Raw genomic sequence first — 27571 nt, forward strand, 5'->3', positions numbered from 1 at the left:
GACAAGAGATATTTATCCACAGAACGGAGTACCCGAGGGGGGGGGGGGGGGGCGTAGGGAGAGACAAGAGTGGAGAGGTACTGGGGAGCGGTAGAGTGAATGCACTTATAGGTCAATAAGAGAAGTTTGAATTGAATGCGGAAACGGATAGGTTGATAACGAGTAGGTTGATAACATCTTAGAGTGGCCCTAAGAGTTGGTGAAATATTACCATTCAATATTTTGAAAACTAGCAATAAAATTTTAAATTCAATGCGAAATTTTACAGGGAGCCAATGCAGTGGTTTAAAAATTGGAGTAACATGATCATAACGAGAGCCTCCTTTAATCACTATAGCGTTCTGAACTACTTGTAGCGCCTTCAGCATGTTACCAGTAATCCTCATTAGCAAACCATTACAGTAACCTAACAGTGGACAAACTACAGACTGAACAATTTTACAAAAGTTTGACAGAAACCAGTGATCTAATACACCGTACAATTAGAGCAGCGAGCAGGTCCCTGGAGTAACCTAGTGGTCGGTGCAGTGCACTGTGGAGAAGAGGACCCAGGCCCATATTCCACTCTAACTGGTACACTTGTGGTGCAAAGTTTGAGATCTCCAAAACCCTACTGCACCCACATCTAGGCGACACTTGCAGCCATAAGGGCAATTGTAGAGGTGTATAGTTGGGCATAGTAGGTTTTTGGTGGGTTTTGGAGGGCTCCCCATACAATATAAGGGTGTGATGTTTACTTGGGAGCTTTTATGTGAAGTCCACTGCAGTGCCCCTTAGGGTGCCCCACTGTTCTCCTGGGATGTCTGTGTGGCCAGTCTACTAAGAATGTTGGTTCCTCCTACATCCCAATGGCTTGATTCTGTGTATTTTTCACTTGGGACGATTGGTTTTTTTTAGTAAAAGGCAGGCAAACATTAGAAACAGACTGCCCTTTTTCTAATTCTTTTAGTGGCTGAATATTACTATGAAACATAAATGAGGGCTTGCGTGAGAGTTGCAGGAGCTAGAGGATATTCTATTTAGGGATAGGAGAAGGGGGTGTTCTTGAGACTGTATAAGGCACTGGTCTCATTACTTTTTAAGGAACTCCCTCTATAAAGGAAGGCTTGGGATGAAAGTTTGGATATCTCATTGAGGGATGAAGAGTGGCAGCAGCTATACTGACTCAATTGTTCCTTGATAGTCATATGTAGACAAATGCAACACAAGCAGGTATGCTGGATGTTATCTCACACTTTTTAAGCTATTTAGGATGTGGGTGGTGGGCTTTCCCTTGTGCTGGAGACAATGGAAAAAGCTACCCTCAGTTTTTAAAATACTACATGGTAATGCCCCATCCTATATGCTTAGCCTAACTCATTTATCAACTGGTAGAAGCACTCATTTGTCTTGCAATCAAACATTACTACATTTTGCAAAAGTTGGAAAGATCAAGTCAGAAAAACAACTGCTATCTTCATACAGAACTGTGTAGGTGATTGCAGAATACAAGTACCTTAATGCAATGTAACGTGGTGGGAATGTAGGAAACTGCAAGTTTTTTGGGCATGGATTCAGTGTCAAATTCATCAAATAGTAAGGATTCCCATACCTTGAAGTTTAAGGCTGTGTCTGCGGGGGTGGGGTCTTATGATGCCTCTTGGGCTACACAAGTTCTGCTGATTGAAAAATAAACTTATGCTCTGAAATGGAAATGAACAAGTCTGCACATAGATGGGCTCATTTGAAGAGCTGGGTTTCATTGAGTTGGTTGGTTATGGGGGAGTCTGGAAGATGTGTGGACAAATCATATAGGGGAGTCTTTTACTAAGCTGTGGTAGCGTTTTTAGCTCACGTAGATCTCAGCTGGTGGTAAACGCTGAGATACCCATTACATTCCAATGGGTGTCTCGGCGTTTACCACCAGCTGATTTCTATCGCGGCTTAGTAAAAAAAAAACCTTAATGATTTGAAGCATGGTTGGTTTACTGGTTACTAATGTTGATATTTTACCATATTTATTACATACTTATTGTTAATGACTTGGCTCATATTAAGCAAATTATTTCTGGTAGTGGAAGGCTGGGCAGGTACAGGTATCTGGAGCCAAGAGTGGGGAGACAGGGATACTTTTGTTTTGGTAGGCGTTTACCGCAAGTTAATACAAATAGCACTCAAATTTCTACGTACAAAACTACATGCTATCCTGAGATGCATGTGTAATTAAATTGGCTAATGATCCAATCAGTGCCAATAATTGGGTGCTATCAATCATTGGAATTGGGAACAATTTGGATTTGCGTGTGCATCTTCTAATGCGGTTTTCTGTAAAGATCCACGTGCAAATCTTATAGTGTGCAACTTAAAAGGGGGTGTGGCCATGGGCAGGTCAGGAGCATTCACTAAAGATGCACGCAGTTTTTCTGAATACCGAGGATCTGCGCATAAATTAAACACCAAGATCTGGACCAGGTTTCAGTTGGTGTAAATCGTTGTGCCCAAAGTTCAGTGTGGAAATCGACTTTAAACACCCAAATCAGATGACTGTTTATAGAATAGCGCTCTGAGCACCATTTACTGAATCTAGTCCTTAATGTGGGGAAAAACTTGCCTTATGATCTTAAGATTTTGATGTGTTAATGGGAGGTAACTATGGTCTTGACTTTGAAGTACACATCTATGAAATGTGCCTAGTAGGTTTTTCTTCAAAGGCCAAATATATTATATTCTAGAGGTATACAGCAGCCATAAGCATTTTCAACAGTGCTGCTTCAATACAGATAAAGTATTGTACAGTATGGAGTCAGATACTTCAAGATGGATTAAAAAGCTCACCTGCAGTTATCACACACCAAAAGATCAAAATGGTTACTGAGGTAAGAGTCCATGAATTCTTTACCACATTCTTCACAAATTATGTAATCAAATTCTAACACAGGACCTATTGGAAAAGAAGAAATCAGTTTCACTTTTGTGTTCAAGTAATGAAGTGTTAAGCTGTCAAGCATCCATGAAATACAGAAGTCAACTTACTAAGATAGTAAGCTTGCCACAGATTTGACTTGATTTGCAGCAAAGTAGGAAGGGTTGCAGCTGACCAATATCTTGCTGCTTCCCTATGCATAACTGCTACACTGTTAACATCTTAAAGTGGGGAGTCTGAGATACTAGGAGGTTGCCAATGCAGTAAAAACACCTTCAGGGCTGGAAGCAATTGAGATCAGTAGCATCTCTGACAGCAGTTGAGATTACATAGTCCAGAAAGTTTGGATCAACGGACATTCCCACCACAAATAAAAAATATGTTCACCTTCCCCCGCAACAGTCAGAACATGTTGGAGAAAACAAACGAGTGGGGTATAAATACCATCTATACAGCTTTTTGAGACCTTGTTCAATCAAATTAGATGATATAGAAATTTTAAAAATATTCTCATATAAAATGAACCATTCTTTTTCTGAGATAGAAACTCCCAGATCCCTTTTCCATTTACATATATATAGATGTTTAATAAGAGGTTCCCCCAAAAGTTTCTTTTGTGAAGGGCCAAACAAAAGAATTTCTTCAAAAGGCACTAACTTGCGTTGTAACCACTCACAAAACTGGTGAATAGTGCATGAAATGACATAACTGAACATATATTTTAAAAAGTCTTTAGCGAGGGGAGAGAATACTGTGACTGTAATTGCTGAAAATATTTGAGTATTCCCCCATCAAATAAATCTCCTACATAGCGTATACCAGATTTCTCCCATGGTCCCAGAAAATTTTCATCCCATTGTGGAGCAAACATAAGCAGCAAACATATGGGGGACACTACTGATAACCTTTTGTGACCCATTATGCTTCCCCTTACTCGTGCTATAAGAGATCTGCGATGCCCCAGGTATGGACAAGCTCCCCATAATTGTAGATAACATATTTTATGTTCCCATATTAAATTAGCCCATTGATTAAGTGGTAGAATATGTCTGAATTCTTACCTAAGCTTTAGGCACCATATCGTGTCATTCTACCCTCAACTGGGCAGCAAAGTAATAGCTTGAAAAATCAGGCACCCCTAGGCCTCTCGTCTATTATGTTGCAATACTCGCCTAGCAATTCTAGGTGGGCGTTGTTTCAAACTATAACCATTTTCTTTTGCAAAAATTTAAATCGAGAGGTAGGAAAGTCTATTGGGAGAGTCTGAGAGTAATAGCATCATTTTACAAACCGCTACATGACCTAGCCATATATAATGAAGCCCGTGCCACCAGTTCAATGTGGAGGCGGGCTCTGGAAGCAGTCTGCCATAGTTTAGTTTGTAAAGTAAATTTAAATCTGCAGGAATCCTTGCTCCAAAGTGCTGAATATGACAGTTCGCCCAGCCAAAAGGTAGAGTATTTTTGAGCATTAAGACTATATCTGACTCTAAAGAAACATTAAGTAACTCGGATTTTGAGGCATTCATTTTAAAGCCTGAAAGGGACATGTAGACCTGCAACGCCTGGAGGGACAGATGAAGTAGGGTTTCCCGATGTTTACAAAATATCATCAGCATTTAAAGTGACTTTAAATTCCTCATTTGCTAGGCCAATCCTCTGAATGCACTGATGTTTACGGATTGTTTGCGCTAGCGGCTCAACAACTAGGGCAAAAAGAAGTGTGGACAGGGGACACCCTTGATGTGTTCCCCTGAACAACCTAAATTGGTTTGAATAGACTCCATTTACCTGTATTCTTGCTGTAGGAGAGGAATATAGATCTGATATCCATTGTCGAAAGTTTGGGCCCACACCAAAATGAATTAATGTCTACATCATAAATTCCCATTCAACCTGATCAAATGCTTTTTCAGCATCGATGGTGAGAAGAGTCATGGGGGTTGTTTTTTCTTTAGAAAACCATATTAAATCTAGAGTACGTCTCACATTATCCCCAGTGGATCTTCTTCCACTATAGACTTGATCACTCCAATAAGCCTATTTGCTAAAACCTTAGCTAGGATTTTAATATCTAAATTAAAAAAGGAATATGGGGCAGTAAGATCCACAGGTAGTGGGATCTTTCCCCAGTTTAGGAATTACCATAACTCCTGCTATAGTATGTATTGGGGCAGTTGATCCCCCATCCTCACAGATTGCCAACTTCTTTCACTTGAAACTAAGACCTCCAAGTGAAATCTCTGTCCACTTCTAACCTCTCAATATCCAAGACATGAGGGCTAGGGGTTGGAGACTGGGATGCAGAGACACCTCATTCAGAGCGATAAGGGTTGGAAAGCAGTCCAGCCTCCATAGGTCTTTGGAGACTAGCTCTGGAAGTAGTGGGAACCATCAGAATCACAGTTCCTTGAGCCTGCTCGAGTTTTAGAAGATTTCTCATGATCAGAAGTGTTGAAGAATACATGTACAGAAAGACCTCTTCCCCAACCAAGGAGAAAAGTATCTGGGGTTAGTCTGCCAAGTAACCTTGGTCTGGAGCACTGAGGGACTTTATTATTGAGGCTAGTAGCAAAATGGTCTATTGAGGAGGTGCCCCACTTTCAAAAGATCTGTCATGCAACCCCCATGTTTAGAGACTGTTTGTGAGTTACATGACCCGAATCTGTCTGTCAGACAGTTGTTCCCCCCACCCCCAGGTATGTGACCCTGAGCACCATTCTGTGCAAGATGGCCCATTTCCATAGTCTGACTGCTTCATGACACAGGAGATATGATACTGTGCCTCCCTGCTTCTTGGCATAGTACATTGCAAACTGACCCTCTGTTTGGATCAGAATATGATGATTCGCTAGCCAATCAGGAGTGGAGGAGTGGCCTAGTGGTTAGAGTGGTGGACTTTGGTCCTGGGGAACTGGGTTCGATTCCCACTGCAGGCACAGGCAGCTCCTTGTGACTCTGGGCAAGTCACTTAACCCTCCATTGCCCCAGGTACAAATAAGTACCTAAGCCGCATTGAGCCTGCCATGAGTGGGAAAGCGCGGGGTACAAATTAAAAAAAAAAATCTTTGAAAGCTTTTAGAGCATTCCAAATAGCTCTTAGCTCTAGGAGATTTATTTGGTGTTGCTTCTCCTAAGCAGACCACAGAGCTTAGGTATGGAGCCAATGCACATGAGCCTTCCAGCCCAGGTCAGATGCAACCATCGTATTTGTTTTTTTTGGGTAGAGGAATTTGGAATGTCACTCCTCTTTCCAAACTGGTATGAAACAGCCAAAAAAAAAGAGACTACATCATAACTGTGATAATGTCATCCCAGAAATTCCCATTGGCCTGTCCATTTGGAAGCTAGGGTTCACTGAGCTTGCCTCAAATTGATGTGTGCCATGAGAGTGACAAGAACCTTGGAAGCCATTTGCACAGAAATGCCAACACCTGCCGAGCTGAGACCTGCTGACTCAGTTGCACCTCCTGAACCCCACCAAGGTGAGGGTATCTATCATCTGCAGAGGGAGGAATGCTCTTGCTTGAATTATGCCTAGCTCAACTCCAAAACAAACTCCAATTTCTGGGACTGGTGCAGGTGGGACTTGGACTAGGGCTCATCGTAAGTGATTTTGCGCATTCATTCTTTTGTATCTTCCTCTGATGTACTCTTGACCAGCCAATCAACTAGATAGGGAAACACTTACAACCCCAATCTGCACAGAGAAGCTGAGACTACTGCTAGACATTCTTTGAAGACCCTAGGTGCTGATATGAGGTTAAATGGAGGCACATGGTACTGGTGTTTCTCTACACAGAATCTCAGATACCTGGGATGTATTTGTATGTAGATGTGGGCATTCTTTAAGTCAGAGAGCATAACCAATTTCCATTCTGAATCATGGACAGTAGGCTACGCAGTGAAACCACACAAAAGTTTGTTTTGCTAGATACTTGTTCAGGGCCCTTAGGTCTAGGATGGGGCAAAATCTCCCCTGTTTGGTGATCAGGAAGTACTTAGTCCTTTTTCAGTCCCCCAAAGCTTCATACCAGATTTTATCACGCAATGCCCCATACAATCCTGGCATGGACCCTGAAAGAAACCTGAAGATATGTAGAAAATATCCAATCTAGAAGATCGGTTTTTGGAATCCAGTGACTGCATGACCCAAGGAAGAGAAAGAGTCCAACTCTATTTTTCCTAAGGTCATTTTTCTCTTGGTAGAATGGGTTCAACCACATTGGCCTGTAAAAGGGAAGAGAGGGTTCCTTTAAAACCATGTCCTGATGCTGAGAGCTTAAAATGGATTCTCTTGGTGGCCAATCATCTTTACAAATGAAGTGTGTAACCTGTTCAGACTATTTACAAGGGGGTCACCTTTTCTTGAAAAAAAATTCAGTCTCTCTCCTACTGGAAGGTCATCCAAAACAGACACTTGAATTACAGCTAGGCTCTCTTGGATCCAGTCAATAACTTGCCCCTTTTTGACCGGGAGCTGGTTGGAATTTTTGGACCCTCTGCTGCCATGGGCGGGAGCGAGATCCCTGATTTGTTTTGGGAGGTTAAGAGGGGGGAGGATACCTACGCCTTTGAGAGTAGCAGATGTTCCATTGCCCTCCACCAAAATGCTTCCTGGATGAGAAGGCTGAGCTAGAAATGGGCTGGAGTGTGACTTGTTGGTTTTAGAATGTTTTTTATTATGAGGTCCGTTGTCTTCTTCACCTTTTCACCAAAAAGATTTTCTCTCTGGAACAGAACGTCCACCAGCTTCTCCTGAACTGATAGTTTGAGGTCTGATTTTCATCCTCTGGATTATAACATGTTTGATATTTAACTCTATTTTTTCATTCTGTTACTACTATTACTTTCTCAACTGTGTAAGCCACATAGAACTAGATTTAATATCTGTATGTTTGTGGGATATAAGTTTAATAAAATGAAATGACAAGAAATAGTGGAGGCCCTGGACGCTGTATTGAAAGCATCATGGGATGTATCTTTCACACTCCTGCACTTTGGCTAGTGGTTGATGGAGCTCCTCAGCCTTTTCCTGGGGAAGACCGTCCACGAATTCTGCAACACTGTGCACAACATTCCACAAATGCATGCTCATTAACAGTTGGTACGAAGCTATACAGCAAACAAGCCTCCTTTTGGGTGGGTTATCATACTGAAGAATGTCCAGTGTCTCAGCCCTGGGGTAATCCTAAGTGTCCAAATCAAGCGGGCAGACTTAGCCATCTCCCTGACAAAGTAAAAGAGAGAAGAGCTCTTTTTATATGCAGAAAAGGGGTCTGAAGGAAGATCAAGGGGCCCCTCTTCTGACAGGACCTCTGGTGCCTCATTAGACACCAAAAATGGTCTGAATCCGACTCATAGAATTACTCCCCCAGAGATGTCCACGCTTCTGCCTGCCTCAAATGACTGACACTGTGGTCAGGCCTGGGATGGGACGTCAAGGTACCGGGGACCCCTTGATGCTGTGAGGAGGCTTTCTCCCTGAGAGACTGGAGATTAACACCAGTTCAGTGCACACTGGCTCTGATATCCTTTGAGGCCTCGGTGTTGATGTGCTTCCTGCAGGTATTGCATGGGTCTCCAGAATAGACTAGACTGCCTGAGATGCCAGCACCGATGATCTCAATGACACAGCCTTTTGCCAAGCAAGCAGGCACTCCATCTGCTCCTGGAGCATAGTCCTGAGCCACTCGAGGGCGGCTATCGATGAAGACTGGGGGTCAGCTGGAGTGGTCACATCCTTTGAAGGTATCTGGGGAGTCTCAGTTACCTGGTCTTGGCTCAATGGAGGCTGTTGTACCTTATCTGTTCCCAGGAGGGTGAGAAGCCCTCATGTGGGGGGTGCTTCAAGGATATGTGACATTGATGCCTTGGTGCTTGACACTGTGCTTCAAGGGGGATCGATGTGTGAGGCAGAGGACAACAAGCATCAATATCGCATTAGAGTCCTACAGAATTGAGGATGATGATGAATCCTTTCTCATCTGTGGGAGGGGATCAGAGGATGTCCAATCCTGACAACTGCTACTGATGCTTAATGTCAATGAAGACGGAGGCCCTCTTTATCTTGATACATTCCCAGTGTCTGATGCAGCTCTCAGAGCCATAGAGACCATTGCCTCTGATGCCGACATTTGTAGACCAGACATCTCAGTGCCAAAAAATTATTTTGCAATGCTTCTCATGACCTTTGATGCCTCTCCCTGACGTCTGAAAATGAATAAAACGAAGGCCAAACTGGTACAAATGCATGGTAAGATGCTTCCAAACCTTCCAGATAGGACACTGGGAAGTGTTCCCATGCCAGGCTCCGTCAGATATCGTCTCCTATAAGTAAGAATATTTTATCTTGCTTGTCCTCGGAGAATAGTATTGTTTAGTCCCACAAAGCTTCATACCAGATTTTATCATGAAATGCCCCATACAATCCTGGCAGGGGCCCTGAAGGAAACCAGACGACGTGGAAAATATCCAATCCATAAGATCAGTTTCTGGACTGAATAACCCAAGAATGAGACAGAATCCAACTCTTTTCTATAAAATTTTTTTGTAAATTTCAGATCATCTTTCCTGTTGTATTACGAAAATAAACACAGAAAAGTATTTTTCCCAACAAAATATCTGTCTGCTGTTGACCAAACTTATCCCCCTTTTACAAAGCCACGCTAGCGGCTGCTGGTACAGTAATGCCGTCAAATGGGCTGTGTCGGCATGACTGTGCGGCTTTGTAAAAGGGGGGGGGGGGTTAGCTAGGGGGGTAACAACTGTGATTAAGTGAATTTGCTATTGTTCACAGAAAGCAAATTTGCTTACCTTTAACAGGTGTTCTTGTAAGACAGCAGTTTACTACTCATACAAACCAAACAAAATCCTATAGCTCTCCGTTATTCTATTTTACAAAGATGTCTGTCACAAGAATCAAAATATATTTTCACTGTCAGTCTAAATCCCTCCCCAGGTTAAAAAATAAATTATAAAATCAACGTTGAGCAAGCACATTTGTTCATCGTCTGATCCATGCAGTGAATTTTCATCATTTTGACTTTAAATCCAGTCCCGACATAACATCTCCCCATTACAGCGCTAGGCATGTCAGCTGTGCATGAAATCAAGCATTTTCTGTTGCAGACTCTGTCATATAGTTTACCTGGCTGCTCCACAAGTTTTTCAATCTGATGCTCATTTTTTTCCTCCTCTTCCAAGAAAAAGCCACCCCCTGTATCTATAACCTTTGGTGGGGCTTTAGAATTAATAATTCCTGAAAATGGAAAAATCAAAAAAAGAGTTTTAATGTTTGGGGATGAAAATTAACAAATATTATTCTGAAATCAACAATCAGGTATTCGAGAAATGACCTCAAACATACTATACTCAGAGGCTGGTTTACAAATTTCTCTTCTCCAGAGATGACATTTTAGTAATGTACCTGAAGTTGAATGTTAGAATTTGGTTAGTTCGCGCATCCACAGTACTTACCACAAAAGCAAAACATATGTGCAGCTTTTGCACTTTGCAAACTCTGCTGGCTTTTTGAAGTTTGCATTTTTGTTTTGAAAAATTACCCCCAACTTCCTACTTGGTATGCATAATTTTTCTGAAGTAAAATATGCATACATTTGTGACAACTCAAAAGTATGCATGTAATTGCAAACCATACCCAAACTCTGTTCTTGTCAATATCTCACTGACCTTGAGTAAAATTATACATACAGAAACTGCCAGCATTAATTTTCCAGGAGCAACTGTTTAACAATCCATTTCTATATATAAATTATAGGGCAGTATGTTGATTAAAATTTTTAATCATATGATTAAAGGCGGGACATAGCCAGCCGTCCATGGAAGGGGGGGGGGGCAGCACACATTTCCTCTCCCTCCCACCCGCCCATTATTTATTTAAAAAAACTTATATACCACCTATAACTAGGTCGTTTCCATAAAGACATTCATAATCAGCTACAAATACAAAAACATTACTCAGCATCAAACAGCAGACTCCTGTATAATTACCAAAACGCAGAAACAAACAGTTTTGTTTTCAAAAGTTTTTTAAACTGCTTAAGGTTGGAGCATCGCCAAAGCTGGCCAGATAGTTCATTCCACAAGGAGATTCCGCTACGAGAATGGTATGGGATTTGCGTTCCAAGACGTATGAAGAGAGACTTGCTGACCTGAACATGTATACCCTGGAGGAAAGGAGGAACAGGGGTGATATGATACAGATGTTCAAATATTTGAAGATGGGAAGGCGGTAGAACGAGAGGACATGAAATAAGATTGAAGGGGGGCAGACTCAGGAAAGATGTCAGGAAGTATTTTTTCACAGAGAGGGTGGTAGACGCTTGGAATGCCCTCCCGCGGGAGGTGGTGGAGATGAAAACGGTAACGGAATTCAAACATGCGTGGGATATGCATAAAGGAATCCTGTGCAGTAGGATTGGATCCTCAGCAGCTTAGCCGAAATTGGGTGGTGGAGCAGGTGGGGGAAGAGGGGTTGGTGGTTGGGAGGTGAGGATAGTGGAGGGCAGACTTATACGGTCTGTGCCAGAGCCGGTGATGGGAGGCGGGACTGGTGGTTGGGAGGCGGGAAATACTGCTGGGCAGACTTGTACGGTCTATGCCCTGAAAAAGGCAGGTATAAATCAAGGTAAGGATACACATGAGTTTATCTTGTTGGGCAGACTGGATGGACTGTGCAGGTCTTTTTCTGCTGTCATCTACTATGTTACTATGTATGTATTCCAGCTGACACAAAAGTCGACGTTCTTGTATCAACATATCTCAATTGCATTACTGCATCAACAGAAATACGCATAGTAGATTCTGATCTTAACGTAGGTCTGGGATGGTACACCTGCAGTGCTTGCTTCAGATAAAACGGAGCAGAGGCAAACAATGCCTGATAAACAATTGTCAACACCATAAAATTAATCTGTCACTGGAAGCCAGTATAGTTCCTTAAGAGCAAGTGTCACATGTGAAAATCTTGATAAACCAGTGTGTTTTTTCTAGCAAAAAAAAGGTGCCGGTACTCAAATGCTAGGCCACCCTTCAGGGGTGGGGTGATCACTGAGGGATCCACTCCACAATAGCCAGGCCCCCTGCAACCAGTCACAGAATCTATGACAAGGCAGAATTGGTGTGTAGAGCCTCAGCTCTTTCATTAAAACTTGGGGTCCATATGTCAATTTTAGCAGACAATGGAAAAGGTGCCGGTACTCAGTACCCCCTCAAAAAAAGCTCCGAGATAAACTCACAATTGTTCTCACAGCAGCATTCTGGACTATTTGCAATGCCTTAACTCCTAATATCATATCTTTGCTGGGAGGAGAGAGGGGGTGCCGAATCCCCACCAAAGAAACCCACTGCTAAAGCGGCTCCCCCCTTCCTCTTTGTGCTGCCTCAGGAGTGAGGAAGTCTGGACCCATTCTCTCTTTTTCTCATGTGCCCCCTGTGCCTTCACCCATTCTAATGTGCGGTGCCTAATCTCCCCTCCCACAGTTCTTCCCTCCCCCACCCACCTGGCCAGTCAGGCATCTTTCCCTCTCCTCCCGAACTGCTAGCAGTTCTTTCTCCCCTCCCTAGTTACCCTTTTTTTTTTTCAGTAAATCTTTGCCCTGCAGCGGTATTGAAACGCTGCCTCGGCCTGCATCGGGCCATTCCTTCTGACCTGTCCCACCCCCTTCTGAAAACAGGAAGCTGCATCAGAAGGGGGCAGGACAGGTCAGAGGCCTGATGCAGGCTGAGGCAGCATTTTAATACCACTGCATGACGAAGATTTACTGGATGGGGAGGGGAGAGTGAGCTGCCGGTAGTTTAGTAGGGGAGGGAGAGATGATGGACTGACCGTGCATACATGTGTGCGGGCTAGCAGAGGAAGGAGGGAAGTTAATCATTAATCACATTAAAAGTTTTAAATCGCAATTAATGAGTTAATTGCAGCATTAATCTTGATTAAAATGCAGCCCTAGTAAATTATGATTTGAAAACTGCACTCCATAACTGAACTACACAATTTCTATGAATCACATTGAGGCTTATTTTCAAAGCACTTAGCCTCCCAAAGTTCCATAGAAACCTATGGAACTTAGCCTCCCAAAGTGCTTTGAAAATATGCCTCATTGTGATCTTTGGCAAGTCACTTAACTCTCCACTGCCTTAGGAACAATTTTACACTGTCTTCCCAATGTACACTGCTTCAATAGTTTTTAGACTTGCAGTAGATATATAATCTACTATAATAAAACTCACCCTCAACGTTCTGAGGACACTGACGTCAGTGAAGCCAAGCCCTGACTTCCTTCAAAAAGGTTAGAAGGTTCGTGGTGGTGAAGCCACCAAAATAGCTCCGGGCCCCACCCTCGAGGGCGGAGCAATGGCAGAACAACGAAAGGGGTTGACAGGGAGGGAGGGAGGCGGGGTGGAAATCGAGCCCCGTTGGGGGCGGAGCAATGGCAGAACAACGAAGGGGTTGGCCAGGGAGGGAGGGGGGTGGCGACAAAAACCTTGCTAGCGCCCGTTTCATTTGCTCTGAAACAGGCCTCTTTTACTAGTAAAAAATAAATCTTAACCTAAAAAAATGATTTATAATAAAACTGAAGACCATTAAGGGGGTCTTTAACAAAGATGTGATAGTGTCTTTTGTGTGACACTGTAGATGCTAAAAATGCTAGCACCTTTGTAAAAGGGGGCCTAAATGAATAAATAGTATTCACATAAATCCACAAGAATATTTTTAAAACCAGACCCACCAGCTGACATGAGATTCACAAGTCTCAGAAACAAGAGTCTTGTTATACTTTTGTTTAAATTACTGAAATTCCAGAAACAACATGCATGCTTGTTTTAGCAGTATTTGTAGCAACTTGATTTGTAATTTGAACTTCTTACTCTGCTTCACGTTTGTTTTAATGGTTTAAGCGGTGATAGTACTGCTTATGAAAATTAGTCTAGAATAACAAGCACAAGTTCACCAACACTTACAAAAAATACTGAATTAAATTTACTAAGCTTTATCCCACAGACAGATAAAGGGTGGAAAGCTTTCGCAAGCAGGCCCTTTGTTAGACAATGCACTTGCTCAAAATTAACAGGAAAGCTCATTGCCTGAGCCCACTGCATCTTATTATGCATTCAGCACTTTTTGGAGTGCTGTGGTAGCAAGGAGGTTTGATTGAGAACAGGAGACGGCATGACGTCAAAAAGTTGAAACCATTAGGTTAGTCTGTGTTGCCCCTTCCCCGCGCAGCCGTCGTTCTGCGTCCACTCAAAGCAAACAAACTTATGAGCTGCTGCATCCACGTTGTTTTCTTTCTTGTTGGTAGCATTTTTACTTAGTCACTTATATTTTCAAACATGCCCGCCTTTGCAGCATACGGCTGTACACAGAGGAAGCACAATAACAGAATAACTTTTCATAGGTAGAGTAGTACATTTGTTATAAATCATAATCAGTGTATCATTTATAGGGGCTGGTTATAGAGATTCCCTAGAATGTGTTGTATTCATGCATTTTTTTTCTCCTGATAAAGCACCACTAAAACAGACATCATGTTATGAAAATCAGGTGCTTAACATTTAGGGCCCTGTTTACTAAACTACGCTGTAGGCGAACTAACATTTTTAGTGCATGCCACCTCTAGAGACACCCCTAGGAATATATGGGTGTCTCTAGCATTAGCACATGCTACATTTTAGGGCATGCTAAAAATGCTAGCGCGCCTTAGTAAACAGGGCCTCTTGAGTTTCTTCTTTACTTATGACATTTATATCCTACATCAAACATTAATTAGGTTAAAACCTGGGAGCATTTAAAATCTTTTTTTTTCCTGTGCTTAGATCTAAAGAGAAATATGGTTTGTGGGAACTTGCTTCTTTTGTTTTGTGGAATGCAGTGGTATATTATAAAAATTCAACATATAATATTTGCTCAATATGTTAGAAATATTTTGTTCAGCACCAAAAGTATATATCAATTTTTAATAAATGGCCTCATAAACCAAGGGTACCAAACAATAATAGGACATCCCCTTAAACGGCTATCATCATTGGCCCCACCACCAACCAAACCAACCACAGAGAAAAACTCTCCTAACAAGCTGAGAGAAAAGTCTGTGGTGAAAGGTCGGTAGGGAAAACAAAATATTTTACTTTAGTGAAAAAACAAAATCCAACAAAATTTTCTTCAATTAAAAATAGAAAGATAAGAAGTAGAAAATATCCATATGTATAACAAAGCACGAGATCCGGAAATGAAAAGCACTTCACTTTAACTGAATCTCTTCAGGTCATATCCAGTGTCTTTGCTTAATTTCATTTATAACCTCCGGTAACCTCAATGCAATCGGTCATTCTATCAGCATCATGGATTCAATTGTCCCAATTCTTCATTTCTCGACAGGAATAGAGCTGAAACTGTTTCGCCACTTCATCAGGAGAAAGAGTAAAAGAAGTCAAAACAACATATATTCCTTCTTATCAATAGCGAACAATGGCCCAAAATGGTGTATAAGTATATATAAGACGCCATCAGAGGTAGCTCCACCTTACTTAATCCACGTCACATCCAATGAGATCACACTCTTAGTCAATCAATAAAAAGCTTCCCATCCCATTGGTCCATTCAGACCAAAAGGGCATACTGTTTTTAAACGATAGATCCAATGTTGTTCTTTTTGATGAACAACTCTAGATACATCACCATGCCGCCCATTGTTGATCAGCTGTTCAATTACTATACAACTCAACTGATTAAAGCCATGTTGTTTATCAACACAATGTTTTGCCAATGGCATATGCAGTTTTTCAACTTGTATTCCATGTTTATGTTCACTCAAACGGCCTTTTAACATTCTTTTAGTTTGTCCTATATATCTGAGTCCGCAAGGACATGCGATCATATAAACAACTGCTTTAGAGGTACAATCTGTCTGCCCTTTTAACTGAATCCATTTATTATTAACCGGATCCCAGATCTTATCATTCTCTTCCATAATATTACACATAATACACTTATTACATTTCCTATGACCCGGGGTGGAAACTTGTCTATTCGTCCACATGTCAGGATGACATAGTAGATCCGCTAAATTAGCAAGTCTTGAATAAGAGACCATGCGTTTCTTATCAGCAAAAATGTTATGAGCTGACAGAATGTTCCAGTGTTTATGAATAATATTGGAAACTTTCGGCGAGAAAGAAGTATATTGCAATATGCAAGGGGTATTTTGTTTTACCTCTTTATGATGTTTCGGTTCCAATTCTCTATGATTAAATAATGCACACTTAAAAGCATGTTTCTCGGTTTTTTTTTTTAAGATACCCTCTTTCACGTAACTTATCTTTTAACTGAGTAGCTGATCTTTTGTATTTCTCAGAAGAGTCACAAATACGTCGGTAACGCAGAAACTGTGCAAACGGAAGATTATTACGAATATGTATTGGATGCATACTATCATATTTAAGCAGTGAATTACAGTCAGTAGGTTTTGTAAAAATATCCGATTCGAATCTACCATCAGTTTTCATAATTTTCACATCTAAAAAAATGGATGACCGATGTATGAGCTTCATATTGAAATCTAATAGTCGGATGGCAAGCATTCAATTCTTGGATAAATTCTTCTAACAATACCATATCAGCATCCCAGATCATAAAAACATCGTCAATATAGCGCCACCAACAGGATGCATGTTGAAACAAAGGTAATTTATAGATCCTATGTTCTTCCAAAAATTCCATTATCAAATTTGCAACAGCTGGGGCAAACGCTGATAGAATGACCGATTGCATTGAGGTTACCGGAGGTTATAAATGAAATTAAGCAAAGACACTGGATATGACCTGAAGAGATTCAGTTAAAGTTAAGTGCTTTTCATTTCCGGATCTCGTGCTTTGTTATACATATGGATATTTTCTACTTCTTATCTTTCTATTTTTAATTGAAGAAAATTTTGTTGGATTTTGTTTTTTGCACTAAAATATTTTGTTTTCCCTACCGACCTTTCACCACAGACTTTTCTCTCAGCTTGTTAGGAGAGTTTTTTCTCTGTGGTTGGTGGTTGATGGTGGGGCCAATGATGATAGCCATTTAAGGGGATGTCCTATTATTGTTTGGTACCCTTGGTTTATGAGGCCATTTATTAAAAATTGATATATACTTTTGGTGCTGAACAAAATATTTCTAACATATTGAGCAAATATTATATGTTGAGTTTCTATTTTTATATTTGCTGATGCAGTTTTAAATTTTTGATTTTTGATATTATAAAAATGCAATTAATATTGTTTATTACCACTATTTATAACAGCGATATTAAATAAGGTATAGATGCATCCTTGGAATAATGAAGGCTAAGGGAAAGCATCAATAAAAGAGTTGGAGCTGAATGACAGGAACAAATCTGGTGGAGTGGAAATGAGTCAGCATGAGTTCAGCAAACAAAATCTACATAAGTATTGCCATACTGGGACAGACCAAAGGCCCATCAAGCCCAGAATCCTGTTTCCAACAGTGGCCAATCCAGGTCACATATACCTGGCAAGATCCCTAAAACATTTTATACTGCTTATCCCAGAAATAGTGGATTTTCCCCAAGTCCAATTTAATAATGGACTATAGACTTTTCCTTTAGGAAGCCGCCCAGACCCTTTTTAAACCCTTCCAAGCTAACCGCCTTTAACACATTCTCTAGCAACGAATTCCAGAGTTTAATTACACGTTGAATGACGAAACATTTTCTCCGATTCGTTTAGCTTCATCGCATGCCCCCTAGTCCTAGTATTTTTGGAAAGCGTAGACGCTTCACGTCTACCCGTTCAACTCCACTCATTATTTTATAGACCTCTATCATATCTCCCCTCAGCCGCCTTTTCTCCAAGCTGAAGAGCCCTAGATGCTTTAAGGGAAGTCATCCCACTCCCTTTATCATTTTCATTGCCCTTCTCTGCACCTTTTCTAATTCCACTATATTTTTTAAAGATGCGGCGACCAGAATTGAACACATTATTCGAGGTGCAGTTGCACCATGGAGCGACACAAACGCATTATAATGTCCTCATTTTTATTTTCCATTCCTTTCCTAATAATACCTAACATTCTATTTGTTTTCTTAGCCGCAGCAGCACACTGAGCAGAAGGTTTCAACGTATCATCAATGACACCTAGATCCTTTTCTTGGTCTGTGACTCCTAATGTGGAACCTTGCATGACGTAGCTATAATTCGGATTCCTGTTTCCCACATGCATCACTTTGTACTTGCTCACATTAAATGTCATCTGACATTTAGACGCCTAGTCTCCCAGTCTCGTAAGGTTCTCTTGTAATTTTTCACAATCCTCCCGCGATTTAACGACTTTGAATAGCTTTGTGTCGTCAGCAAATTTAATTACCTCACTAGTTACTCCCATCTCTAGGTCTTTTATAAATGTTATGGTATAAGCCAATTGTCAGAATTATTTTATCAATATAAAAATGCAGCTTTTAAAAGATGTATTGAAACTGCATTTCAATACCTTCTTTCCCCTTTTCCTTGGGAATTTCTGGTAGCAGGGCTAGTCAATTACAAACACTTAACAGAGACAAAAGCTGGCTGGGAGGGTCACCAAAACATCTCTAGAGAACAAAAAACTGGAGCAGAAACTCCTATGACTCAAATAACAAAAGAAACTCCACTTATCACAGCAGACTGAAACCCTCAAGCTATAGAAAAGCCATTTGCCAGCAAATATCCAGGAAACATGTGACCATGCTTCCCTGCAAACTTCAATACCCAAGATCCCCTGCAAACTACAACTCAGGGAACATTATAAAAAGCCTGGAAACAGCCCAGCTCTCTCTTGGAACCTGCCTCCTCTTGGGACCTGCTGCTCTCTTTGGGGTCTGCTGATGCCTTGCTCCTGACCATGTGCTCATCAATCAGCTGGACCACAGCATGCTTGTAACAAGGACTGTAAGTTAACCTACCTGCTACTTTGTTCTATTTTATGCACAAATTCTCTGTTCTAAGATCCTTTTAAAAACCTCTCTCTCGTGTGCAATTGTTTTTTTAAAATAAACCTTTTCTGAAGCTAAAAGTATAGTCTCTTTGTGCTCTGAGTACATGCTTTCAAATCTTGCAGTACAGAATACCACATTTCAACAGAGATATATACTTAATTTAATTTATTGCAATTATCACCTTTGGTGATTGGTGGAGAAATTAATATCCTAAAACTTATAAACACAGCACCTGCTCTTAAATTATAAACAGTAGCGAGTGCTCTAGAGCTCTTTTCCCCAAGTAAATCATTTCTTGTAACATAAATATGTTAAAAAGCAGCAGTCCCAGCACAGACCCCTGGGGAACCCCACTAACCACCCTTTTCCATTGAGAATACTGACCATTTAACCCTACTCTAGGCTTAATACTATTAGCTGGTTGATATTCAGCAGAAGTTAACCAAGTCAATTTCACGCTTTCTAATAGGATTTGATAACACCATTTTCTCAGTTATTACCCAAATGCGAAAACAGTTACAATGCTAATTATACAACCGTGTCTGCCTCTGATGGTAGTTAGGGTAACTCATACAATAATAGCCACAGTTCACCGTTTGGTAATTGTTATATGTTTTTTGCTTAGGTTTTCACCAGAGCCCTTTCTTTGACAGTGTTGGGTTTCTGCTATTCAACGTAAAAATGTTGTCCTTTCCCGAACTGCAGTTTTGTGTCGAAAGCATTTCAGGGAAGAGAACTTTGACAGAAGCAGCTTGGTAGTTATTCATTGTGTAAAGGTGCTGTGTCAAGCATATTTGATGCTTTTCCATCTTATCTTCAAACAGTCAAAAAGACCTGAAAACCTCCAAAGTCATGCTCATCTAATACACCACCCAAACACTTGCCACTTCCTGAACCTGCCACTATACAGACAGTTCTGTTAAATAATCCAGATACACCCCAATTATAATATACCACCCATACCAAATCCTGATAACAAAATACAGTTGCCACTTCCTGAACCTGCTACTACAAAGACAGTTCAGTTCAAGAATCCAGATATGTCCCAATCATCTAATACAGCACCCATACTAAATCCTGATAAAGAAACATGCCACTATTGACACTGGCTTGTGAGATAATCCAGATACACCACGAAAGAAAGCTTGAAATGGAAACTTGAACATGCAGAAACAGAACTTTCTTCAGCACGTAAGAAAATTAAATTACTGCTACAGGCCAAACGTCGGTCACTGAAGAAAGCAGCTCATTTCACTGCAGTCATATCTGATCTTAAGAAGCATAATATGCTTTCCAGTGATAGTCTACAAATCCTTGAAAAATGTGGTGGCAGCATTGGAAATTTGCTTAAACGACAGACTGCGGAGATTTTATTATGCAGGCAAACAATACACCGCCAAAATACAAAATAGCAAGCAGCACAGAATTAGCCACCAAGTTCATGCAAATCTAATTATTTTCAGCTGAAATTAAATCTGTTGGCTATGTGAATTTTCCAACAATCTTTCATTATTGCTACTAAGTATTGCATATTTAGGGCATATGTCTTAAACATAGATTGTTTAAATGAATTTATCTAGACCTTACATGCACTGCTAAACCCAAAGGCAAAATTTAAGGGTGGTTGAACAATTTGGTATAAACAGTGTTGTTTATTACTTTACTTGTTTTGTAATGCTTGGGTCCTACTGATCTGTGCATCTGTTGTGTCATTTTGGTGAGTGGAAACAGTCGGGTGGGCTTACAGGAAAGGTTCTTGGGGTATGTTCTATGTTGGATGGTTCACTTTTTTCTTGTTCTGTATGAAGCTTATCAACCAATATGTTGTGCTTTGCATAAAGATGATTAAAACATTAAAAAAAAAGTTTTGGATGTTACTGAATTCTATACTCTGTCTCACTGTATTTCCAGTTTTGGCACAGTATAAGTCATCACAAGGACAAAATATAAGAAAACAAACAGATTGTATTAGAGGCTTATAGACCATTTAGTTATTTTAAACAAATGAGAGATCTGCATGAAACAAAATATATTTTTATTTTGATTTATGAAAACCACTTGTTCCTGAAACATACTCAAAATAGAATAATCCATTTGTACAAAAGAGATGAGGTGAAGATGTGATTCCATGTGCCCCAATGAAAGGAGAGTTTAATTTTACTTCCAATCTTTATAACACTTGGCTTCCCAAGGCAGATTACAACAGTTAAGATGAACCCATCAGTACATAGGATATCCTCACTGAAATTTGGCCATGTAGTACTGTACTGTATAGAACAGTGTAGACAAATGAGCACAAAATACGGTCTTTATTAGTGATGTTTTCACCCGCTACAATCATTTTTGAAGCTGTTCTAGTGATATTTAGTTTTGATTTTGTGATATTTATATCTACATATGGGAACCTTTCAGATAAACCAAAAAAGCTTTTGTCCTCCACCTTTTAAGACACTGCCTATCCAACTGAAACAGCTTTTGACTTTTTAGATGGACCACGCATAGGCAGTCCGTTACTTCTAATAATCTTTTACTATTGCTCAGTGGCGTAGCCAAGGGTGGACTTTGAGCTCAGGCCCACCAGTCGCAGCACACCTATGATGTGGCCAGCAGGGATTCCCAAACTGAAAACTCCCAACAACCGTCCCTCCTGCATACCTTATAAATAGCAGATCTTGGCCTGCAGGAAGCAGAGACCGATACATACTGCTCGCACCGGCCCCACAGCCTTCCCGCTGCCGTATTCCTGCCTATGCGGTAACAGGAAGCTGCATCAGTGGGAAGGATGTGGGGCCTATATGAGTAGTGTGTATTAGTTGCTCCTCACTGAAAATCTGAAATTTAAAAGGTGTGCAGGAGAGGAGAGATATTTGAGAGACCATATGGCATGCAGGCGAGAGGAGAGAACAAACCAAATCACCTATAGGATAGAGTGGGGTTCTTCTACCCACCCATCTTGGGCCCGGGCCCAGGCCCACCCAGTATTGCTTTCAATAGCTTTTGTTTTGGGTGTACTTATGACTCCGCCTACTGGCTTCATCCCATGGCTACATAGCCTCGTACCGTCTCTCTCTCTCCTTAATCTAACCTCCTTGGCCGACGATCCCCACAGAAGAGGATCTGTTCAGGCGGAGTTCGCCTAGAAACAAAACCCACCCGTCCCGGCCGCGGCGTGAGCTGGGTACGGCCTGCTGGCGAGACGCGCCTGCCTCAGCATCAGGGCTCGCTGCCTGTTCCGCTCGATCTTGGCTTTCACAGCAGCGGGCAGGGGCCGTTCCGCCTCCTCACCCACCAAAGCCCCCGAATCTCCGGCTTCCATTCTTTCTTTCAGTCGCAGAACCAGGCGGGGGATGGTATGTATCGAGCACCAGCGGGACGGCCTATCTGTCCACTCAACTCGTTCCTCTATGACTACCCGACGCTTCCGGAACTTTACTAGGAGGACCTGGGCCTGACGCAGATAGGAACGCCACGCCACCCGCAGACGTAAGGGAGGGGGGAGGAGTTTAGAAATTTGGGGTTAAATGAGTTGAAGAATGTGTGGGTGACTTGGTTAAAAACAGCCTAGCAAAGGTAGCAGCTCAGTTGTACAGCCCTATGCAGTGTAAGACTGAAGGAAAACTGAGCTGCATGTCTATGGAGGGAAAGTAGTGAGAGAGAAAATTAGCCTGGGTCTTCTTGTGGGCAGAACCCACAGGACTGGTTATATGAAAGCAGAGTGAATGATTGGTAGGTAGAGAGCCTAGAGAGGGAGCAGTAAATACTAGAGTCACTTTGAGGGGAGGAGAGTGGAAATTTAGAAGGAGTAGAGGTCAGTAAAAATTAGAGCATTCCTGAAGGGGCAGTAAAACCTTGAGAGGCGGAATTAAAAACTGCACAATCATGCAGGCTGGAAAAGAAGGAAGTACAAATTGGAATATTGGGAGAAGAGGAAAGGGAGCAATAAGTTTTTGATGGTAACTGGGAAGAGGAAGAGACCTGTAAAAATGGTAGAATCCTGGGGGCAGGAAGGCAGATAATCTTCCAATATCTCTCTATATAAAACGCACCTCCAACGTTCTAATGAAGCCTCAATTTCTCCAACATTCCCATGCATACCTCTTACCCACCCCCACCCTGTTAGACTATCAATGAAATGCTTGGATGTTTCACTTATAAATATACTGTCATCTACCACATTTGCTTATTTCCGATCTGACAAAGAAGGGCAACCTTCGAAAGCTAATCAAGAAATGTATTAAGTTATGTCCAATCATCTTATTTTCTTTTCCATGTTTTATTTTGTTTGATTTCTATTGATAACCTTTAAGAGTGGACTAACACGGCTACCACACCTCATAAGTACATAAGTAATGCCATACTGGGAAAAGACCAAGGGTCCATCGAGCCCAGCATCTTGTCCACGACAGCGGCCAATCCAGGCCAAGGGCACCTGGCAAGCTTCCCAAACGTACAAACATTCTATACATGTTATTCCTGGAATTTTGGAGTTTTCCAAGTCTGTTTAGTAGCGGTTTATGGACTTGTCCTTTAGGAAACCGTCCAACCCCTTTTTAAACTCTGCTAAGCTAACCGCCTTCACCACATTTTCCGGCAATGAATTCCAGAGTTTAATTACACGTTGGGTGAAGAAAAATTTTCTCCGATTTGTTTTAAATTTACTACACTGTAGTTTAATCGCATGCCCCCTAGTCCTAGTATTTTTGGAAAGTGTGAACAGACGCTTCACATCCACCTGTTCCACTTCACTCATTATTTTATATACCTCTATCATGTCTCCCCTCAGCCGTCTCTTCTCCAAGCTGAATAGCCCTAGCCTCCTTAGTCTTTCTTCATAGGGAAATCGTCCCATCCCCGCTATCATTTTAGTCGCCCTTCGCTGCACCTTTTCCAATTCTACTATATCTTTCTTGAGATGCGGCGACCAGAATTGAACACAATACTCAAGGTGCGGTCGCACCATGGAGCGATACAACGGCATTATAACATCCTCACACCTGTTTTCCATACCTTTCCTAATAATACCCAACATTCTATTCGCTTTCCTAGCCGCAGCAGCACACTGAGCAGAAGGTTTCAGTGTGTTATCGACGACGACACCCAGATCCCTTTCTTGGTCCGTAACTCCTAACGTGGAACCTTGCATGACGTAGCTATAATTCGGGTTCTTTTTTCCCACATGCATCACCTTGCACTTGCTCACATTAAACGTCATCTGCCATTTAGCCGCCCAGTCTCCCAGTCTCGTAAGGTCCTCTTGTAATTTTTCACAATCCTGTCGCGAGTTAACAACTTTGAATAACTTTGTGTCATCAGCAAATTTAATTACCTCGCTAGTTACTCCCATCTCTAAATCATTTATAAATATATTAAAAAGCAGCGGTCCTAGCACAGACCCCTGAGGAACCCCACTAACTACCCTTCTCCATTGTGAATACTGCCCATTTAACCCCACTCTCTGTTTCCTATCCTTCAACCAGCTTTTAATCCACAATAGGACATTTCCTCCTATCCCATGACCCTCCAATTTCCTCTGTAGCCTTTCATGAGGTACCTTGTCAAACGCCTTTTGAAAATCCAGATACACAATATCAACCGGCTCCCCTTTGTCCACATGTTTGTTTACTCCTTCAAAGAATTGAAGTAAATTGGTCAGGCAAGATTTCCCCACACAAAAGCCGTGCTGACTCGGTCTCAGTAATCCATGTCCTCGGATGTGCTCTGTAATTTTGTTTTTAATAATAGCCTCTACCATTTTCCCTGGCACCGACGTCAGACTCACCGGTCTATAATTTCCCGGATCTCCCCTGGAGCCTTTTTTAAAAATGGGCGTTACATTGGCCACCCTCCAATCTTCCGGTACCACGCTCGATTTTAAGGATAAGTTGCATATCACTAGCAGTAGCTCCGCAAGCTCATTTTTCAGTTCTATCAGTACTCTAGGATGAATACCATCCGGTCCAGGAGATTTGCTACTCTTCAGTTTGCCGAATTGCCCCATTATGTCCTCCAGGTTTACCGTGAAGTCAGTAAGTTTCTCCGACTCATCCGCTTGAAATACCATTTCCGACACCGGTATCCCACCCAAATCTTCCTCGGTGAAGACCGAAGCAAAGAATTCATTCAACGTTCTAAAAATTGGTCATGGTGTAGATCGCTTTCTCTCCAAGAGTGTCTGCCCTGCTATCGCGTCACAACGTGATGACGTCGAGGGCGGAGCAATGACACTGAACGAAATCGGAATCATCTGGCCAGGAGAGTCTACAATTGAGTGACCTGCTGAAAGAAGGGACGGAGCCTAGACCTGAGGCTCCAAACTGACAAGCCGGGGGCGGCCCCACGATCTCGGCGTCCCACGAGGATTGGAACAGGCAGAGAGGGCTCCCAGAGTGCCGGGTCCGCCAAGATGGCCGGCGCTCCGTATCGTAGGTAGGCAGAGGAACAGGCGTGCCATGGGAACGCCAAGATGGCTGCAGGAACGAGCGCCCCAAATCGCCGGCGTCAGACGGACTGGGAAATGTCACTCACCGAGGTGAGGAATGTAACAAAATAAGAAAAGTCTAAGGAGGTAGTAGAGCTATGAGTTCAGCAGCACAGACAGACTAGGAGGAAACCTTCGGAAACCCTAATCCAGCAGCAGTTGCACTAATCAAGGGGGTTAGTGTTTGCTGTCAGCAACTCTCAAACATGTAGCAAATATCAATTACTGTATGCCTCCCACTTGAACCCACCCCAAAATCGACACACAGCCTACCACACAAACGGACACACAGCCACAACTGTCAAATGCAAAATCAATATCTCTAACACACACACACACACACATGCACTGTGCCATGCACAGACAGCATCTCTCTTACTCACACTCAGACACTCCCCCCACACCCCTTCATTCACAAACTAAAACAAGGAAATTACACACCTATGAAACCTCAATCACCCACACAAACCCTCTAACCACCCGGGAAAGCAGGCATCGGCGTGGGTCAGCTGTTTGGCAGTGAGCGGAGCGAAGGTGAAGAGGAAAAGCAGGAGGGACGTTTGGGGGAAATCTCGGCATTGATTGGCCCTGCGTCGGCGTCTGACGTCAGACGCACGTTTTCGACGCAGGGCCAGAGATTCCCTAGGCTTAAAGGGAACCGGCTCTTTTAAAAGTGCAGAGCCGGTTCCAAAGAGAATAATGAGCCGGCGTGGGACCGGAGGAAGTTGGGGAGAAGTGCTCCGGTGCACTCTCTCAGCGTTTTCATTTTTTTAATAAATCGGCCAGTCGGTCAAGCAGGTCATGTCTGGCGACACTGCCGAGCTGAGTGGGCAGTGGAAGACCTCCATTATGAGAGGATGCCGAGGTCCATGGCAACCAGAAGCAGCAACCTAGGCCTGTGGTTGAAAGGGTCCAGCAACCCCGGTCTAGTCCAACACAGTGGTACCAGGTCTATCAGACCACTGAGGTCCTGACCCTCTCATCTGAGACAGAAGAAAGCTCAGCTACTAGCACTGATGGAAGAGAAATTAGATAAGATTGAGAGGGTGTTTGAAAAGTTGGTTGAGGAAGAAAGAAGGAAAAAAAAGGAAGTTGTGGAAAATTCGGGTGTTCAGCAGGATGTGGAGTCACAAGTTCTGGTGTTTGAAGAAGAGCGGCCAGTTGCAGAGGGGAATGGAAATGAAGAAGCCTCAGTTCCTGAGTTGGTGGAATCACTTCCTAAATCAAATTTGTTCTCTCACTCTGAAGAAGTCGAGCTTCCAGAAGGAGAAGTGGTAAATGAGGATCCTCCGGTGATACAACCACACAGGGAACCTGTGCAAAAGGAAGAGCTCCAGGTGGGGAATTCTCTGGAGGAGGAGATGTTGGAGCGGCAGGAAATTTTGGAACCACTTGTGGAAAACAGAAAACTCCAGGCAGATGTTGATGAGGTAAAGAAAAAAAATCCTGAGAGCAATAGTCCTGAAAATTTAATATGGTCAGTAATAAGTGAATCAGCACATTCAGAAGAGATTGAATGGACAGTCAGTCAGTTCAGTAAGAAAAGAAATGGTACTGAAGAAAACGTTACCAGAATCTGAAATTAAATACAAGTATAAATTGAGGAAAATTGTGATCAGGAAAGACACTAAAGAAATAAAGCAAAGAGAAGTAAGAGGCCAGAATAAATGGACAGAGATGCAGCTAGAGTCTGTTGCGGGGCAAGAACTACAACTGTTTTCCTGGCCTGCGAGACAAAAAGGTACAGATGGAGAATTGGACTTTAGTCAGAGAGATCCAGCCAGAGAGTGTAAGGCGGAGAAGCATGAAAGAAAACGCAGGGAAAGAAAGACCTATGATTTCAAGAAGAGGAAAAAGAAGAGACATTTTGTGACTGAGAGGTGACTCTGACCTGAAGGGAGGACTGGGGGTTACCCAGAAACAACCTTGTCAGTTTATGCTAGAGACTGTGCAAACATGAGGTAAGAAGTAATTAATTATTGTGCTTGTGGTAAAAAAAAAAAGTATATTGAAACATATTCACCACATGAAAAAATTGTGAAAAAAACTGAAGTTAAAAAGGGTGGCATGTAAAAATTAAATGTATATGTGGGTAAAGTGCATGGAAATTGTAATGTTGGGGATAATTGAAGATGTATTCATTAGACAAATGTAGATGGAATGGTGTGTTTGTATATATGGATTGTCTAA

General features: G+C 42.0%; 1 protein-coding gene across 1 annotated transcript in view; it reads right to left on the reverse strand.

The window, feature by feature from the left end:
* XPA (XPA, DNA damage recognition and repair factor) overlaps window positions 1-22336 on the reverse strand; it is a 36324-nt gene extending 13988 nt beyond the window's left edge. The window contains exons 1-3 of the mRNA XM_030194459.1: window positions 22057-22336; window positions 10052-10162; window positions 2815-2920 (exon numbers count right to left, since the gene is read on the reverse strand). Coding sequence (XP_030050319.1) covers window positions 2815-2920; window positions 10052-10162; window positions 22057-22219 — 380 coding nt within the window. The 5' untranslated portion in view covers window positions 22220-22336. The remainder of the gene's footprint in view (window positions 1-2814; window positions 2921-10051; window positions 10163-22056) is intronic.
* Between the last annotated feature and the right edge of the window lie 5235 nt (window positions 22337-27571).

Source organism: Microcaecilia unicolor, chromosome 2 (genome assembly GCF_901765095.1).
Source record: "Microcaecilia unicolor chromosome 2, aMicUni1.1, whole genome shotgun sequence".
NCBI classification, from domain to species: Eukaryota; Metazoa; Chordata; class Amphibia; order Gymnophiona; family Siphonopidae; genus Microcaecilia; species Microcaecilia unicolor.